The 16,846-nt window shown below is 47.5% G+C and overlaps 2 protein-coding genes across 2 annotated transcripts; both read right to left on the reverse strand.

Moving 5' to 3' along the window:
• Nucleotides 1–255: 255 nt before the first annotated feature.
• Nucleotides 256–8,203, reverse strand: LOC119401496 (U11/U12 small nuclear ribonucleoprotein 25 kDa protein). Its single transcript, XM_037668346.2, has 5 exons — nt 8,076–8,203; nt 7,628–7,739; nt 5,080–5,291; nt 3,948–4,146; nt 256–494 (listed from the first exon to the last, which is right to left on the reverse strand). Exons 3-5 carry the CDS (start codon nt 5,220–5,222, stop codon nt 330–332), a joined length of 507 nt encoding a protein of 168 aa, XP_037524274.1. The 5' UTR covers nt 5,223–5,291; nt 7,628–7,739; nt 8,076–8,203; the 3' UTR covers nt 256–329.
• A 3,434-nt stretch (nt 8,204–11,637) lies between these two features.
• LOC119401497 (NLR family CARD domain-containing protein 3) lies at nt 11,638–14,381 on the reverse strand. Its single transcript, XM_037668348.2, has one exon. It carries the CDS (start codon nt 13,925–13,927, stop codon nt 11,726–11,728), a length of 2,202 nt encoding a protein of 733 aa, XP_037524276.1. The 5' UTR covers nt 13,928–14,381; the 3' UTR covers nt 11,638–11,725.
• Between the last annotated feature and the right edge of the window lie 2,465 nt (nt 14,382–16,846).

The following is a 16,846-nucleotide window of genomic DNA, read 5'->3' on the forward strand; positions in this document are numbered from 1 at the left end:
CTATGACAACACATGTACGACGAGGAAATTGACATTGGCCGAGCTTCAAGGTCAAAAGCACACACACGATTATTTTGTGGGTTTGTAGTGGGAGGAGTAGAGCTATCGCTATAAAAAAAGACCAAGAGGGCCGATACGGTTTAAGGACTGTACGTCCTAAAATCGTGAAAAAGAAAAGTGTGGCACTTAATCGAGACTATATGGCGTTTGTCCGGGCTCATTCGCAATCAAGCTGGGGATTAAAAACGACAATGCTAAAATGAGAAGCAACAAATGTTTATCCTTTTGCATGTGTAAATGCTTCCAAAAGAGACTAGTTTATTCGACAGCTATCTCTCCTGTAGTCTCTTGACAAACGTCAGTTGCGAGTTGTTGCGAATTCCGAAGTCTCGCAGGAGCGCCTTGTCCTCTTTCAAGAGCTCACCGTCGAAGGAGAGCCAGTATGTCTTCCAGACATACTTCCAGCTTAGGACACGTTTCACTCCCTTGCGTGCCTGTGGAAATCAAAAAAAAAAAAAAAAAAAAATTAGGCGACTCAATCGCTGAACTAAGATTGAATGAATGCTATTCAGTTGTGGCAGCGGATAGACATAGAGTAAGTATGCCAGTAAGAGCAAACACAGCAGGTGAATTTGGCTACAATTAATAATCATTCAAATAATCACCGTAGCGCCTTATTACAGGAAGCAGGTGTGAGTGGCCCAGGTTGATATCGTCTTAAAAGAATAATAAAAACAGATTCAGTGGCATTGTAGTGGTATTTGTGAGATAAATGCTTTAGCAGCAGCCTTAATTTATGTTTAATTACCTTCAATTACTTTGATAACCAATCAATTACCTTGAGTAGCCAATGGTGCTAAGACTATGCGAAAAAATATGGTGGGCTTTACATAAACTCAGACACATCTTACCACTTTCATATGTCACATCACATGCACTACCTCTGCAGGTGTGCCAAGTGACAACACAGTTCTCTATGGAATTGGTAAGTTGATGCACGGTACTTTAATATCCTCAATGCAATAGGTATACGTGATAACGAGCATGGTTACTTTAATAAAGCAAATCTTCCCTTGCCTCCTTTCTAAATTAACTTTGTGGTATGGTACATTGGCTTGGTCGATGTCTCACCAGTAAAGTGCAGTATGTTATTGCACTTTCTTGAGCAACAATCCCATTCTAGACGGCCCGCTTAAAAGGATACTGAACAAAAATTTGAAAAAGCTACGAAAACACTTGCATTCGACTCGGACAACACGACTGTTCCTATAAACAGCGTTTATTTCACGTAATTTCGAGCAGTTGGCCGTATTTTTAGTGGATTGTGAGAGCGCAGCGGCTGCACGCCAGTGTGTCGACGGCTGTGACGTCGAATGCTCCAGCAAGAGGGGGGCAACCGGCACGCTCTCTCCTGCCCTGCCACTTCCCTTTCTCCACCTCTCCTCTCAAGAACACCTTCCCGACCGTGAGAACACGTTTTGAGAGAGACACGCGGCAGCGGGTGGCGGCTTGCGATGTCGATTGGTAAGCGATTTTGCAGCGAGCACGGTTGGCAAGTCAGTATCCGCAGAGTTTTGCGTCACTTCCCCTATAGTTCGCGGCGCGGCCGCTAGACACACCAATTTGCGAAAAATGCATTAAATTCATTATTTTCTGCTAGTCTCTGGCTGAAATGAAGGTTGTTTCAACAAATTTCAGCACCCAATCTTTCAATTGGGCCATTTATCCCAGCGGCGAAAATTTTGTTCAGTATCCCTTTAAGGCAAAATGATCCCTTGGACAATATGCCCGAACCTCGATATAACAAACACAGATATAACGAACTACCGGTTATAACGAATTACCGGTTATAATGAAGTAAATGGAGAATAGTTTTGTCATATATAGTGCGACAAATATATGTTTATAACAAATTTTCGGATATAGCGAACTTATTCTCGTGTCAGATGCAACTTTGTTATAATGAGGTTTGAGTGTATGATGTGTTCGGCGTAACTGCATCTACCCATTTTGCATGGCAGGCATGTGCTCGTTAATAGCCGCCGGTGTGGGCAGAACCCACTATTTTCGCATTATGTTAGCAATGTGAAACAATGTTCCACATTCGCCACCATAACCACAAGTGGCGCTGGCTAACACTCTAAGAGTTACATATAGTAGAGGAGTAACTGAAATTCGATGGTGGAATGACCACCACCATAGCTTAGTTGGTACAGGCTTCTACACACAATGCGAAGGTGGTGGGTTCAGTCCTTTTCGTCCCTGTGTTCCTTTTTACTTTATTTCATAATTACTAGAGTTCAATTGAAATATACAAATAACATCCCCTATGCTTTTCTGGGCTTCACGAGTGTTGTCAGCCCATCTTGTGTCCACTGCAGGACGAAGACCTCTCTGAATGATCTCAAACCGACCCTGTCCTGCCCGAGCCGATTCCATGTTATGCCTGCAAATTTCTTAATTTTGTCACACCACTTAAGACTTCGTCGTCCCCTGCTGCGCATTCCATCTCTTGTTATCCATTCCGACGCCTTAACTGACCATTGGTCATCTGTCCTCATGACATGAACTGCCCAGGTCCAATTTTCTTTTTCTCTCAATATATCAACTAGGACATCAACTACACCTGTTTGTTCTCTGACCCACTCTCCAGTCCTCATTTCTCTTGTGTTGGCTCCATATCATAGAGTTTCTGACAAAAGTACCTAGAGGGAAATGTGGCGCCACTGTCTATGTGAGTTTCCTAAGGGGTGCTGTGCCGTGATGGGAATGATGGTACATGTGCCTACTAAGCTTGTGTTGGCTGGTGCTGAGCGAGGCTTGGCCTAAAACATGGATACAGCAGCGCAAATAAAGATCCTTTAAAACAAAAGCTTCATAAATGGGTCCCTTTAGCCTGTTTTACACTTCAAAACAAAATTTCACTCACCTGCAGGGTATAAGCAAACAGCGAAAGCAAGAAACAGATCAGAAAATGTCGCAGAGTGAACGCTGACCTTGTCATCTGTCTTCCAACTTTAGCGGCCGTTCGCTACATTTTACGTTTCATAAGACTGCACATTGACGCAGAAGTTCTCAAAGCTAAATAAAACTTGTTTCTGTGTAGTGCAAAGAAATAACAGTTCATTTTGGCCTCCTTCAATGCAAAACTGATGCAAAGAACGGTTCTTGACAGACGCGGCTCCGAGGTGTTTGGTCTCTTTGTGAACAATGCCAATCTGAATCTGACACATCCCAGCATCCCCATTTAGTATACCAGACTTCTTCAATCATATGAGTTGTGAAACTCCCATAGGCCCCATGTATTAAAATCCGGACACGCCATTGGCCGAAATCGCGCGGGTCTGCTGACTGTCACATCATCTGTGGACCAAAAAAGAAACTAATAAACACTCGCGACGAAGCCAACGCTGCGTGCAGAGTTTAGCAGCTTCAACGAAGCCCTCGCAGAGGGTGGCACCTCGGCACTTTAGTGTTTTGTGTCGCTGCTCCAAGATGGCGCGACAATCTACAGGCCCCCTGCAGAATCGGCCAAAGGCATGTCTGGGTTTTGGAATGCAGTTTCGCAACTGGTATGATTGAAGAACTCTGATGTAATAACAGCGTTGCAGTGCCAGTTTTCCCTCTATGAAACAGTAGGAAACTCTATGCTTTACATAGCTTTACAGTGGCGAGTTTACATCACATTATTTTTAAAGCTGCCTGTCCAAAACTCCAGGGGTAGTTCCAGGGGGGGGTTAGTTTGGGCAGTTCAGAACACTCCCCCCCTCCCTAAATTTTCACGTTTTGTAGGTTTAAATGCGAGCGCACACACGCGCACACACACACAAATATACATAAAGAGAAATTGGATCCCTACCCCTCTAAAAAATATTTCTAGCTACGCCCCGCAAAACATGTCAGTTCACCAAACAACACTGCCATCGTGCCAAAAATGGAGACATTACCATGCGCAGGGTGACGTGCCGCCGTATGGCCTTCTTCAGGTCCAGCACTGTGGCCTTCTGCTCGACCACGACGGTGTAATAGTCACCGTCGGCCTTGTGCACCACAAGGGACATGGCCTGACCATGCTCGAGGGCCAGGTACGACTTCAGCTCGTCCGTGGTCACCTCGGGATGCAGGTTGTTGAGCAGTGGGTCGCTGCTACAAGCAACGCAGATACCGCGGTATAATAATAATAACAACAACTGTTTGGATTTTACATCCCAAAAGCACGCTATGACTGTGACACCACCTAGTTAAATCAACAGACAATAATGTCAAGGGAGGCATAAGGAACCTTATTTGTAGTTTTTAGCTGTAGCGTGGTAATTATGACATAAATGAAAAGGAATTACTGTATTTACTCGAATGTAATGCAAGTTTTTTTCCAGATTTTTGCTACCTAAAGTCGACCCTCGCGTTACAATTGAATACCGAAATAACTAATTTCTCTTCCTGGACGCAATGAAAAGTCACCCCTCGCGTTTACAATCGATTAAATACGATAAGTGGACGAAAATTGAACTTGCCGCTGGTAGGGACCAAACCTAAAACCTTCAGGTAACGCGTGCGATGCATTGCCAATTGAGCTACGGCGGCGGTCGATTTCTCATCAACTTTATTTGGTATTTCTATGTGTGTAATCTTGGGAGTGTTAGCCAGCACCACTGGTAGGCATGACGGCAAGCGTGACACGACACGAGTGGTGCAAGTCTACGAGTGGCTTTCAATACTGACTGCTGCCTCAGAAAAATTCATCTTAAAGCTTAATGCTCCAACAGAATTAAAGTGCGTAAAATAAGGATGTTCATAGTAATGTTGTTCAGAACTTACATTTATTCATGCACAATGTACCCATGCACAAAGAAGGCCTTTAGTACAGCCAAGCTGAATTGGCTGAGACAGAAGTGCTATTGAGTGTGGGTAGTAGACATGCTGAGGCCACATGACTTCGTGAGATGGCCGTCAGACTGCGCCAGCTTCAGGATCAGCTTATATTTTTGGTCAGAAACCATGCCGCGTCGCAGAATGTGGGTAGAGGGGGCCAAGGAAACCACTACTTCACAAAAGGAAAAAGAAAGAAAGAATGGCTACCTGATCAAGGCATGGATCTTCTTGTCAGCAATGGCCATGGCTTCCTGAAAGGACAACACTTTCTCGGCTTCTTCATCGTTGGGAGGCGGGACGTTGACTTCCTCAGACTTGACGGCTTCCACTGCAGCCTCTATGTCGGACATGGCTTCTATTTGGCGTCTGGCTTCTCCTCAAAGCCCAGTTTCGACCATTCCTCTTTGGCCATCAAGTTTCTGTTGGCAAGAGAGCCAAGACGCAAGCTTTTGACAGACAAATGCAACTTGTTAAATGCACACGCCGACGTATCAGTGATGCATGACACACTTTAGAACTCTGAGACACGGCATTTTCATTTGGAGACACAACTTACTTTTGCCATTTCTCTGTCCGATACTGGCAAGCAATAGGCCACAAAACCTGAACTAATGGTAAATTAAGCATTCTTGTTGCCCGAAGTTCCTTTGTATGACTTCTGTTTGAAATATTTTGCTACATGCAATCGCTTTGATGAAGGCTGGACTGTGTTTAACGAGACGTCGGACATGAGGCCCTTCGGCAGGAATTTCAAAATATTTTTTTACCTTTGCAGGAATGCTTGCTACCAGAGGATGACTATCTCATATAATTTGAGTGCGTCATTGAATTTGATTTATGAAGAAATATTGCATGATTGACTGTACGATAATTAAATAATTACGTTGTAACTAAAATTAATTGCTGTAAAATATACTATAATTTAAATTTTTACTTCCACTTGCTTCAAGTTTGGTCTCGAGAACCTTGGCATCAAGTTATGAAAATTTCACAAGTTTATAGACAGTCGATCATAATGAGGGTTGCAAAGGGTTAAAAAAAAAGTTTCCATTCTTTCGACATATCTTGTCCAGGAAAAATAATCACCTGTCTTTCATGCCTCTCGATGTGTTAATGGTATGCCCATGGTGCTTCTGAATCACAGACAGCATTCCTGTGTCATCAGCGTCACATACCGCTTTTGCCAGGAAAGTGCAAATGCTCATGTTCCCAGAAAGCAAATGCAAGCAAGCCAGATGACGATCATTGTTTAGAGACGAGATACGTCCCAAGGAGCAAGAACTTAGTGTGTACCACTGGGATTCACTGGATACCTCAATAACACCTCTGGCGTTGTTATGTTGTACATGACTACATTCGTTTCACGACATATTTGATAATGAGACCAAAATTAAGAAGTGCGTATCTCTTGAAACCAATCTGTGAAACGTCAAAACACCGAACTTCTCCAACTCAATACTTGCAATAGTTCTGGAGAAACAGGCTGTATTTCTTACAATTCATGAGTCATAACAAACAACAACACACTGCTCTTTGTATACGATGTCTGACTTCGCATTGTTTCTGAATTCTGATCTGTTTCATTGTTGTAAGGTTGCCTAAACATGGCTTACATAAGTGACCGGATTCAGGATACGCACGTCACAGTGGAATATTTTCTCCAATACTAGCGCTACAATGCAAACAACGGCCACTTGTGTGTAATTAAACAACATACAGCAGAAATATTAGTAAATGTATATAAAATAATGAAAGACAGACAGAGGCCCACACATGCATAACACAACATACATTTTCTTAGAAGGCTGATTTTTTTCGTTCATGTACTACTGATTAGCTTCAATCACTTGCATTCGTCCCAATATGCCTACCTATTCCTGCAATTTTCATTTCCATGGCAACCTAAAAGTTTGCGATAATAGTGATCTCCTCTGACGAGATCCTTCATATTACTCAAATAAGAGGGAAAATATTAGAGATTGTTTACGTGTACAAGATCACAACAGTAAAACATTAATGAATACAACCAATAGAAATAAATGCACAATTAAGGCACCCACACAAACTAAGCAGCAGTGAAAATAAATGCCAACAAAGATCTCGTATTTCGCGCCTATGAGCACAGAAAAACAACAAAAAACAGGGAAGGCTGCAGTAAAAACTGCTCTGATCTTACAGACCTCTCCTACGATAAACTTCGAGAACTTTTGAATCCCTGCTGATTTAGCGCTGTTGCATCGATATTTTGAGCGCACTTTGTTTCGATTGCAACAAAGCCCAGGAAGTTAACAGCAAATCGACTTCAAAGAGGACTCAATGCTGTTGCAGCAGCAGGTACCAAACACAACGCATCGCAACAGCAAAGAAAGCGCAAACTAGTCGCTTGAGTCGACACAACACAATAATAACAATAATATCTGGGGTTCTACGTCCCAAAGCCACGATATGATTATGAGAAACGCCGTAATGGAGCGCTCAGGAAATTTCGACCACCTGGGATTTTTTAAGGTGCACCTAAATCTAAGCACGCGGGACTCTAGAATTTCGCCTCCAGCGAAATGCGGCCGCCGCAGTCGGGAGTCGATCCCGCGACCTTCGGGTCAGCAGTCAAGCCCCACAACCATTAGACCGCCGCAGTGGGTCTAGTGGTGATGACAGGTGGCAAACTTCAGGTCAGTAGATGGGTCTCCTCTCTACACGCAGCTGCCGTGAAAGCAAGATTGCCATTTTGTTAACAGAATCGGCAGGTTCCCACCTGTTCATTCGACACTCCAGGTAATCTTTCGCAAGGTGTCTACAAGGCTCCGCGCTACCGTTGTGGTCCTTGAGGCACAGCAGGTATTTCAAGACGCCTTGCTTGCATTCACCTTGAAATGCAAGACCATGAGACACACGAAAGTAAACTTCGCGTACGCATGCAAAACTAAGCAACTAATACATAGATGAAACGAAAGGCAGTAATGACGACTACAACGACATTCCGAACATGTTATATATGAGCAGTGAATAAACGACGTCAACGAAACGAAGACAAGAAGAGACAAGGTCTCTTCTTTATTCACTGCTCAAATGCACCAACTAGCCCAACAAAAAGTTTTAGATGTTATATGAGCGTCGTCTTCAGACGCGATGCATGTGTTTGTTCAGAAACTTCCAAATCACGCGCACGTGAAATGCGAGCGTTTTCAAGTGAAACCGCGTACCTTCGTGGTCCAGTGGGAAACTGCCTTTGTCCGGAGGCTTTGGTGTGAACACTTTTTGGCCAAATGTTACCGATGACATGCTTCAACCATTACGACCTGCTCGTTACAATTCAGCGAGAGCCAAACCCATAAGAGCAATGCGCCGCAGCTGGGCTGACCCACCGGCACACAAAGATGATGATGATACTGACAAATGTTTCTTTTTTTTTTTGCTTTCGGTTTCGGTTCTTGTTTTTGAAGATTTTCGATTGACCGTTGTAGTCTTTTTTTGTCTCAAATCAAGCTCTTGTATCCTCTTTCAACTTAAATTGTTCAACCTTAAGAGACAGGAAGAGAGCAGAGTGGGTCAGGGAACAAACGGGGGTTAATGACATCATAGTTGAAATCAAGAAGAAGAAATGGATATGGGCCGGGCACGTAGCACGTCGGCAGGATAACCGGTGGTCATTAAGGGTAACTGACTGGATTCCAAGAGATGGCAAACGCGTGAGGGGGAGACAGAAAATTAGGTGGGTAGATGAGATTAAGAAGTTTGCAGGTATTACGTGGCAGCAGAAAGCACAGGACCGGGTTGATTGGCGGAACATGGGAGAGGCCTTTGCCCTGCAGTGGGCGTAGACAGGCTGATGATGATGATGATGATGATGATCCTCTTTCAGGAAGCAGTGGTCGACACTCCACTGTAATAATGGAATAATGTGACAGATGACAATCCGAGGAAGCTTACGTAAGACCTGAACATGCCTCGAAGTTCTCTCAGTCAGGCATACTGTTCCTTGTTTCTTCTTAAACTCTAATTAATTCTTTGTCGGTAAACGTGTGTATGCGCAGATCACCTATGTACAAGACACCGTGCCGTGACGTAAAGGAGGCGCGCCCACTCATTCAAACTGCTGGTCTCAAAGGATTTTTAAAAGAAAAAAAAGAGAGAGAGAGAATTTATTTACAGAAAGGCAGAGAGGTCGGCCTGAGCTATAGTTTGCTCTGGCCTGCTACTCTACACTGGGGAGGGGGGACAGGGGAGCGAAAGAGTGATGAATGACGATGGTAAGGTAGGGAGATGAGAATATAGTTCGTGACGCTGGGGCAAATCTAAAGACGTGCATCCAGTCCAGTGGCTTGTAAGAAGGCTACGACTGCTTCTATGACCACACTCGTGACGTCAGGCCAAGGACCCAACACAACCTCATCGGTTAAAGGCCTACTATGATACTGCCCAATCGATGAGATCAGTTTTTGTCGTTCTCGTGCGTACGCTGGACAGGCGCAAAATATATGTTCAAGTGTCTCTGGTATCCGACAATGACCACAATCGGGACCTGTGTCACTGCAGCCGATCAAGTGGGCATAGCGTCTTGTGAATGCCACACCAAGACGAATGCGGTGAATGATGCATGTCATATTTCGCTTCAGCTTGTGAGGCATACGAAACTTCATTTCTGGGTCTCATTTATGAAGCCGCTTGTGCCGGCGTTCTGGTTTGTTCCAGTGCTCCGAAGTGGAGGTGCGCATTACTTGCCGAAGTAAGGCGTTAGTGTCTGCTCGCGAAAACGCAATGCACACTTCCGGGGCATTATGTAAAGCTGTTTTAGCTTCGGCGTCAGCCTTTTCATTCCCCATCACGCCTCAGTGAGCAGGTATCCACTGGAATGCTACATGATGTCCATTTTTCATAGCATTGCCAAGAAGCTCAGCAATTTCTATCGATAAGGTATGATACGGGCCTTGTATCATGATGCAATCGATGGTTTGGAGAGCAGCTTTGGCATCACAGAATATCGTCCATCTTCGAGCGGGCTCTGCGGAAATGAATCGTATTGCTTCCCGAATAGCAAGTTCCGCAGCAGTTGAAGTGGTCTTGTGATCCAGCTTGAAACTTCTAGCGACGGTCATTTGCGGAATGACAAAGGCTGCGGCGGAAACACGTGAGGTGGTAGATCCATCAGTGTATACGTGTGCCGCACCGCCATACATTGAATAAATGTGCAGGAGGGTAAGTTGCTTTAGGCCGATAGATGGTACCAGGGACTTCTTCGTAATCCCAGGTATCTGAAGCCTAACAAGCGGTCTAGGCAGAACCCACGGAGGTGTCACAGGAATAGATGTTGGAGAGAATCTTGATGGCATAATGTTCTCGTGCCGCGATAGAGCTCTTCAATAACAGCAGTCTGGGTGGGTAACAGGGAGTGCTGATAGGGGATGTTGCCTGTGTCGGGTCAGCAAGCGAAGATGGACTCGAAGGGGTTCGCAGAGCCTATATACATCCAAGGGACAAGCCCGAGCTTCGGCGATAGTACCATTGGTTGATGTGCACCGTGGCAGGCCCAAGCATGTGCAAAAGAAAAAAGAAATACAATACAGCATATCCACGGGTGAATGATGAAGAGCTTGGGCGAAGCTCCTGAAGCAATCATGTGTACACCGTGAAATGTTCACTGGTTTCGCCCAGCAGTAATCAAAGCGATACGCCGCTTTGATTATTTTTCCTTTTTTCGTTTTCCCTTTTTTTAATTTTCTCTTTTTTTATTTTTATATACATATTTTTTATTTCTTTATGTTTTCATTTTATTTTTATTTTTTATTTTTTACTTTTTAATTTCTTTCTATCTCTATGGGACAGCGCCATCTAGTATATCGTCACCCAACTGCAGTTTGCATGCATCTCTATGGGAGAGCGCCATCGATTATACTGTTCGGGAGATACTGCCGCGGTTACGCCTGACATGGGACAAAGCTAGACTAAGAGGAGCTACGCCCCTAAAAAAATGCCAGCTCCGCTTACAGCCATCGCAGCCCCACCCACAGAAAATTTGCATAAATGCTCCATCCAATAGCCCTTAAGCATTTTTGTGACGTCAAACACTACTCGAGCGCTTCAGATCGTTAACTTTCCCATACAGACACACCTTTGTGTCTCTGGTTTTAGGTCGGAAACTTGAACGTCCTGGTAAATTTCGGCAGAGATCGTGACCTCGCTGTTCAGCCAGACATGTCTTTGGTAGCAACTATATACGAACCTTTACCTAATAATATGCTCAGTATTTAGCAGCAGGAAAAAGTACTCGAAGCTTGAGGGGAAATCAGCTCGCACTACTGTCTTTCACAGGTTCAGGGCAGGTGCGCCGCGGTTCTGTGCGCTGAGCTTACATTTTTCCTTATTCAATCTGGGTGTGAGTGAATAACGACTGTCTACTTAGATTGCTGTGTAATAACAGTTGTATTACTATTATAGAGAACTACATTAATTACAACCATATACATGTACAGCCAACATGTCGTTCCTGCGATTGTAACAAGTATTTCATGTGTCGTCGAGTGTCACCTTTTACCGTCAGAACAAAGCTTCGCTTCTCAAGTTTCGTGCCAACTGCACAAATCATGCAGAGCTTCGTATCTCGGCGAAATTCGGCGAATGTAATGTAGAACTGTATTCACGTCAGACTAGGTACAACTACTCCCCCCCCCATAGCTGGAGGGTTAAATATTCTAGCGGCTTTTTTTTTATTCTTTGACAAGAGCACCAAAGACGAAGGAAAACAGTTGTCCATTTGCAGAACAGAAAAAAAAACAAAGAACAAGAAAGATTTAATTTAACAAATACCCCCCTTTGCTAAGAAAAAAAAAAGGAACGAGACAGTGCCACCAACAGCTCAATGCTGCACGTCCGAGACACGAAGGTAGGACAACAATTCCCGCACGCAGTACTTGTTCAGGTTGTCGAATGTCGTGGTCCTCTTTTTCATCCTCGTCCTCTTGTCGCACACGACGTCTCTCTTCACGACTCCCGTGATTTGGAAGTAGTTTTCTTCGATGAAGCGTTCCGCCTCCTTGATGAGCAACGAGGCAGCCGGCCTGCCTTGATTCCTGTTTGCCTTGGCTAGCTCCTGTAGAAAAAACGTGCTATCCTTGTACAGCTCAAAGGCCTCCGCCAGGGCCTTACTGACGTTTCTTGTAAGTGCGAATTCGATGGCTTGCATCATCATGCCCATGTTACGCCGGAGACGCTCCCGGATCTTCAACGCGGGCCAACTGGTAGCCGAATAGTTCATGCACATCATCTGGAGCGTACAGTTGCGCTCCAGCGCAGCGCTCACAATCTTCAGGCAGGAATCTTCCGCCGTGGCACGTCCCAACGTCATGCAGGCCAGTGTCTTGTTGCTCTCCAAGGCAGCCGCGATGGCCGTGCAAGCAGTCGACGTCAGGCTGCCGCCTTGCACGCTGAACCACCAGATGCTGCTGTTCTTGGCGATGCCGTTGAAAAGCCTGATGAGACAGGTGTTCTTCACCCTCTTAGTGATCGTCACCGCCTGGATCGTTGTGGTCGTCTCAAACAGTCGAGCCAGCGCCGTGCCATCCTCCAGGTTGAGGAAGCAGTTGATCTCGACCTCCTGGATGGATTTGTTGTGAGCCAGGGCGGCGCACAGCTGTTCGATCTCGGGCCCGCACGTGCATACGCAGAGGTACTGCAGAGTCTGCGTAAGAGGCAGCATGTGAGACAGCTGCTTCATAGCGGGAGTGCCCCATACGAATAGCTGGACACCGCGGATGGCAGTGTTGGCGGCGAGGGCTTCGGCGAATGCGTCGAGGTGCCTTCGCGGAGCGCCGTAGCTGGACTCGAGGGTCGCGTTCAACCTCACCAGCGTCCTGTTGCTGGCCACGAGCTTGCCCAACGCGGCCACGCCTTCCTCGCCGAACCCGTTGGCGAACAGCGACAGCACTTTGAGCGACTTGTTGTCCATGACTGCCTCCGCGATGGCGACGATGCCTTCCTCTGATATCACGTTCCCGCAAACGTGGAGCTCTTCGAGCTTCGAGTTCACCTTCAAGGTGGCCGCGAAGGCCATCGCACCGTTAGTGCCGATGGCGTTGTCCCGCAGGTCAAGCACTGTGAGCGACCTGTTCGTTTTGAGCGTGTCGGCGAGCGCCCGTGCGCCCACAGGTCCGATGGCGTTGCTGGCGATACGAAGGCAAGCCAGCGTGGTGTTGTCGGCCAGCGCGGCCGCTATGGCCACAGCTCCCTTGGCCTGCAACTTGACCCGCTGCAGGGTGACTGACCTGAGAGTCGTGTTGCGGCGCAGCAGGGCGGCGAACTGCTTGGCGCCCCGTATGCCAACGGTGTTCATCTCGAGCCGTACGTACTCCACCGTCTTGCTGGATTCGAGCGCCTTGAATAGCACGATGGCGTCGGCTACCTTGAAGCCCGTGTCGACCAGCGCCAGCTCCCGGAGCGTCGAGGTGACCTCGACGTAGATGGACATGGAGTGCACGTCACAGCGGCGCAGCGGTATGTTGCACACTTGCACGCTGAGCGGTTTGGCCCGCCACACTGCCCGAATGAAGCTGAACGCCTCGTCGCGGTCCATGGTCTGGCCGTCAACGTGGAACTGCTCGATAAAAGAGTTGGGCGTCAGGTGCTGAATCACACTCGACTTCATGCCGAACAGCTTGCCCGAATAGCCGAAATGGACGAAGTAGATGCACCGGTGGGTGGCGAGCAACTCGGCGAGCAACGTCACGCACACGGAGCCGTAGTCGTTCATACTCGGGTCGCAGCGCGCGAAAGTGTAGAGGGACAGGCGACCGGGACGGTTCTCGCGCAGCTCGAGGCCGACGTTTTCCAGAAAACTGTTCCAGACGCCGATGTTCCGCACCAGCCAGCAAAGCTGGCGCATTGATGTGGGCGAGTCGGCGGCGTCGGTGCAAGGGGCTCTCATGTCCAGGGAGTGCCGCCTGAAGTAGGCCTTCAGGCCGCGGCTGTAAGTGGGCTTCTTCATTTCCTGCTGCTGCTTCTGCGGCCGCTTCCGCTTCATGGTGGCTGACATGGCAACGCCGCCGTACGCCGTCGATGTCATCGGCCGAAAGACGCGGGCATCGGGCAGAGGGCGACGAGAGATGCGTCCTCCCGGTTCACAAGAGCTGCACCAACTGCGTCCGCCGGTAAAGAAGAGGGGGACGCCACAGAAGGAACGCGTGCCCGTGCAAGCCACTGGCTCGGCAAAGACGCGCTAGTCGGATCAACGTCGGCTTCTTTCAGAGCACTTCGAACGAACACGCAGTGCAGTGTGCCTCCTCTTCTTGTACCGACGCGCAGGCGAAATAAACAAGCAGCAAAACTTTCACTGTGAACATTGCCGAAAGCAACAGCACGCGGAGCACGCTTTGACGCGCCAATCTTCGTCCTCGTCGTCTTCAAACTACCAGGCCAACTCGCACGGCCATGCACGGAATTCAAGTGTCTTTCAGCAAGCCCGACGCAATCCCGAGCGCGAAACGTAAAGCACCTTGCTAGGACGGCGTAGTGATAACTGGTTTCACACGTTTCGTTCGTCGATGCGTCTCACCGTGCGTAAAACCGCGGCCGGCGCTATCTGATTGTGATACGACTGAGCTGCCCAGCTGTGATAGGGCTACGACTATTGCTCGTTTTAAATCGCGACTAAATTCGCAGTGGTGATGGACAGGACATCCGCGCCGTTCTTGCTTATTAAAAGTTTGTGCGTGTGCGTGCTGCGCGTGTGTGTGACGACTTGGGGGGATGCACGGGCAATCAAACAGCCTTCATTAACTAATCTTAATCGAGGCTCGAGACGTCAAAGTTTGAGCTGCTGCATATTGTCACTACCTAAAAAAGAAATCAGCCTGCTGTGACTAATCGGCTCTTTCTATGATGTTCATGCGATACGTCAAAGGTTTACGATTACATCTGGAAAATTAGCCTGCTGGACTAGTCGCGATGTCCGCCGGCGACACGAAGAATGCCATTGTCGCCGTAGAGGGCGCGGCGCGCAGAGATACAGTAAAGTCCAGATACAGCAGACTCACATGGACGTATCGCACCGGGACGCCAAGGTGCCCCGATGACTGGACGAAACGGCGCACGGAACAGATGCGATTTGTCAAAGATACTATAAAATTCCTTGCCACCCGGCTCATTCGGATCGATCAACGGCCTTCATGCTTGGTATTGCTGTATGTCCCACGGCGTCGGCGTCAACACCAATGATGAAAAAAAAAATCACCACGTGATGACGTCACCATATGGTGCCATTATGACGTCGCAGATCGCCAACATTCGTGACGTCAGGAAGACGTCATCGTGAAGTCACTATGATGTCACATAACAAGACGTTGCTTACTCAGAGGTGTGCCGATCACGGAGGCAGTGCAAAACCAGGTAACGCGAAGAAAGCTTGCAATGCCTCCTATCTTGGAGGCAGTGCAAAGCCACGTTAGATGCAGAAAGCTTTCGGAAGGAGGCGCGGGAAGATCAATGCATCAACTGAGAAAAAAAAGATGATGGCTTTCGTCTTAGGCGAATGCATAAGCATCCCTGTGACTTTTGAAGCGGGAACGCAAAAAGAGAGGACGCTGGAGGGAACGGGTGAACCAGGTTCCAGAGGCTCCTGCTGCGAATACGACGAACAAGAGTGCTGTTTCAGTGGAGGCATGCAGGCAGGCTCGTAGCCAGGCGAGCCCCCCCCCCCCCCCCCCCCGAAATTTTGATGAAGCAGGAAGCAGGTGTTTTTACCAAAAATAAATAATAATAATAGGTGTTTTTCTCAAATAGTCAGGGTTTTCAGCAAATGGAACCCCCTCCCCCCCCCCCCGAAAAAAATTCTTGGCTACGGGCCTGCATGCAGGCAACCACGTACGAGCGAAACCTCGTGATCACCTCGAAGGTAGATGCTGCAGCCCGAGGGAAGGACCGAGACTCTGGCCTACCCCCGATGCACCGATAGTATAACGCGATGGACAACGCTCATAAACTGTGGGATACCGGCTACGCCCCGAGATGCAGCCGGCGGACATCCCGCAAACCTGGCACCGGCGAGCGTACAGAAATGCGGCACTCGCAACTGCGCCGGTCACTTGCATATTGGTATGCGCCGTTTTTCTCATCTCTCTCAATCGTGGGCTTGTCAGCGATCAGCCATTTCTGATACGACAATCTGATCTTTTATCGAGGCGGCTTGTCATTTCACGTTGCCGCATTTCATTGCTGCCTGGATATGAATGCGTGGCCATCGTTGTTGCCTGTGGCCAGCAACGTAGCCAGAAATTTTTTTCCTGGGGGGGAGGGGTAGTGATGCAGAACTATCGGTAAATTTACTATCGATAGCCTGCCGCCGTGACGTCACGAAGCGGCAGCGGAGGTTGCTCGGCACCATAGGTCGGCACTGTAAGAGAATACTCACTCATACTCACTAACCCCAATTTTTTCCGCCTTCGCACTCACTCACGTTCATACTCACGCCTACTCACACTCATAGGCACTCACTTTCATACTCACGCCTACTCACACTGATAGGCACTCACTCACGTTCATATTCACGTTTACTCACACTCATATGCACTCACTCACGTTCATACTCACGCCTACTCACACTTATAGGTACTCACTCACTTTCATACACACGCTTACTCACACTCATAGGCAGTCACTCACACTCATACTCACGCCTACTCACACTCATAGACACTCACTCACATTTATACTCACGCCTACTCAAGGCACTCACTCACTTTCATACTCACGCCTGCTCACACTCATATATATATATAGGAACTCACTCACGTTCATGCTCACGTGCACTCACATTCATAGGCACTCACTCACGTTCATACTCACGTGTACTCACACTCCTAGGCACTCATTCATGTTCATACTCACGCTCAGTTAATCCATTGGTAGGCGCTCACGTTCATACTTACAGCTACTCACACTCACTCGCGTTCATATTCACGTGTACTCACAATCATAGGCACTCACA

The sequence above is a fragment of the Rhipicephalus sanguineus genome, chromosome 8, assembly GCF_013339695.2.
Source record: "Rhipicephalus sanguineus isolate Rsan-2018 chromosome 8, BIME_Rsan_1.4, whole genome shotgun sequence".
NCBI lineage: Eukaryota > Metazoa > Arthropoda > Arachnida > Ixodida > Ixodidae > Rhipicephalus > Rhipicephalus sanguineus.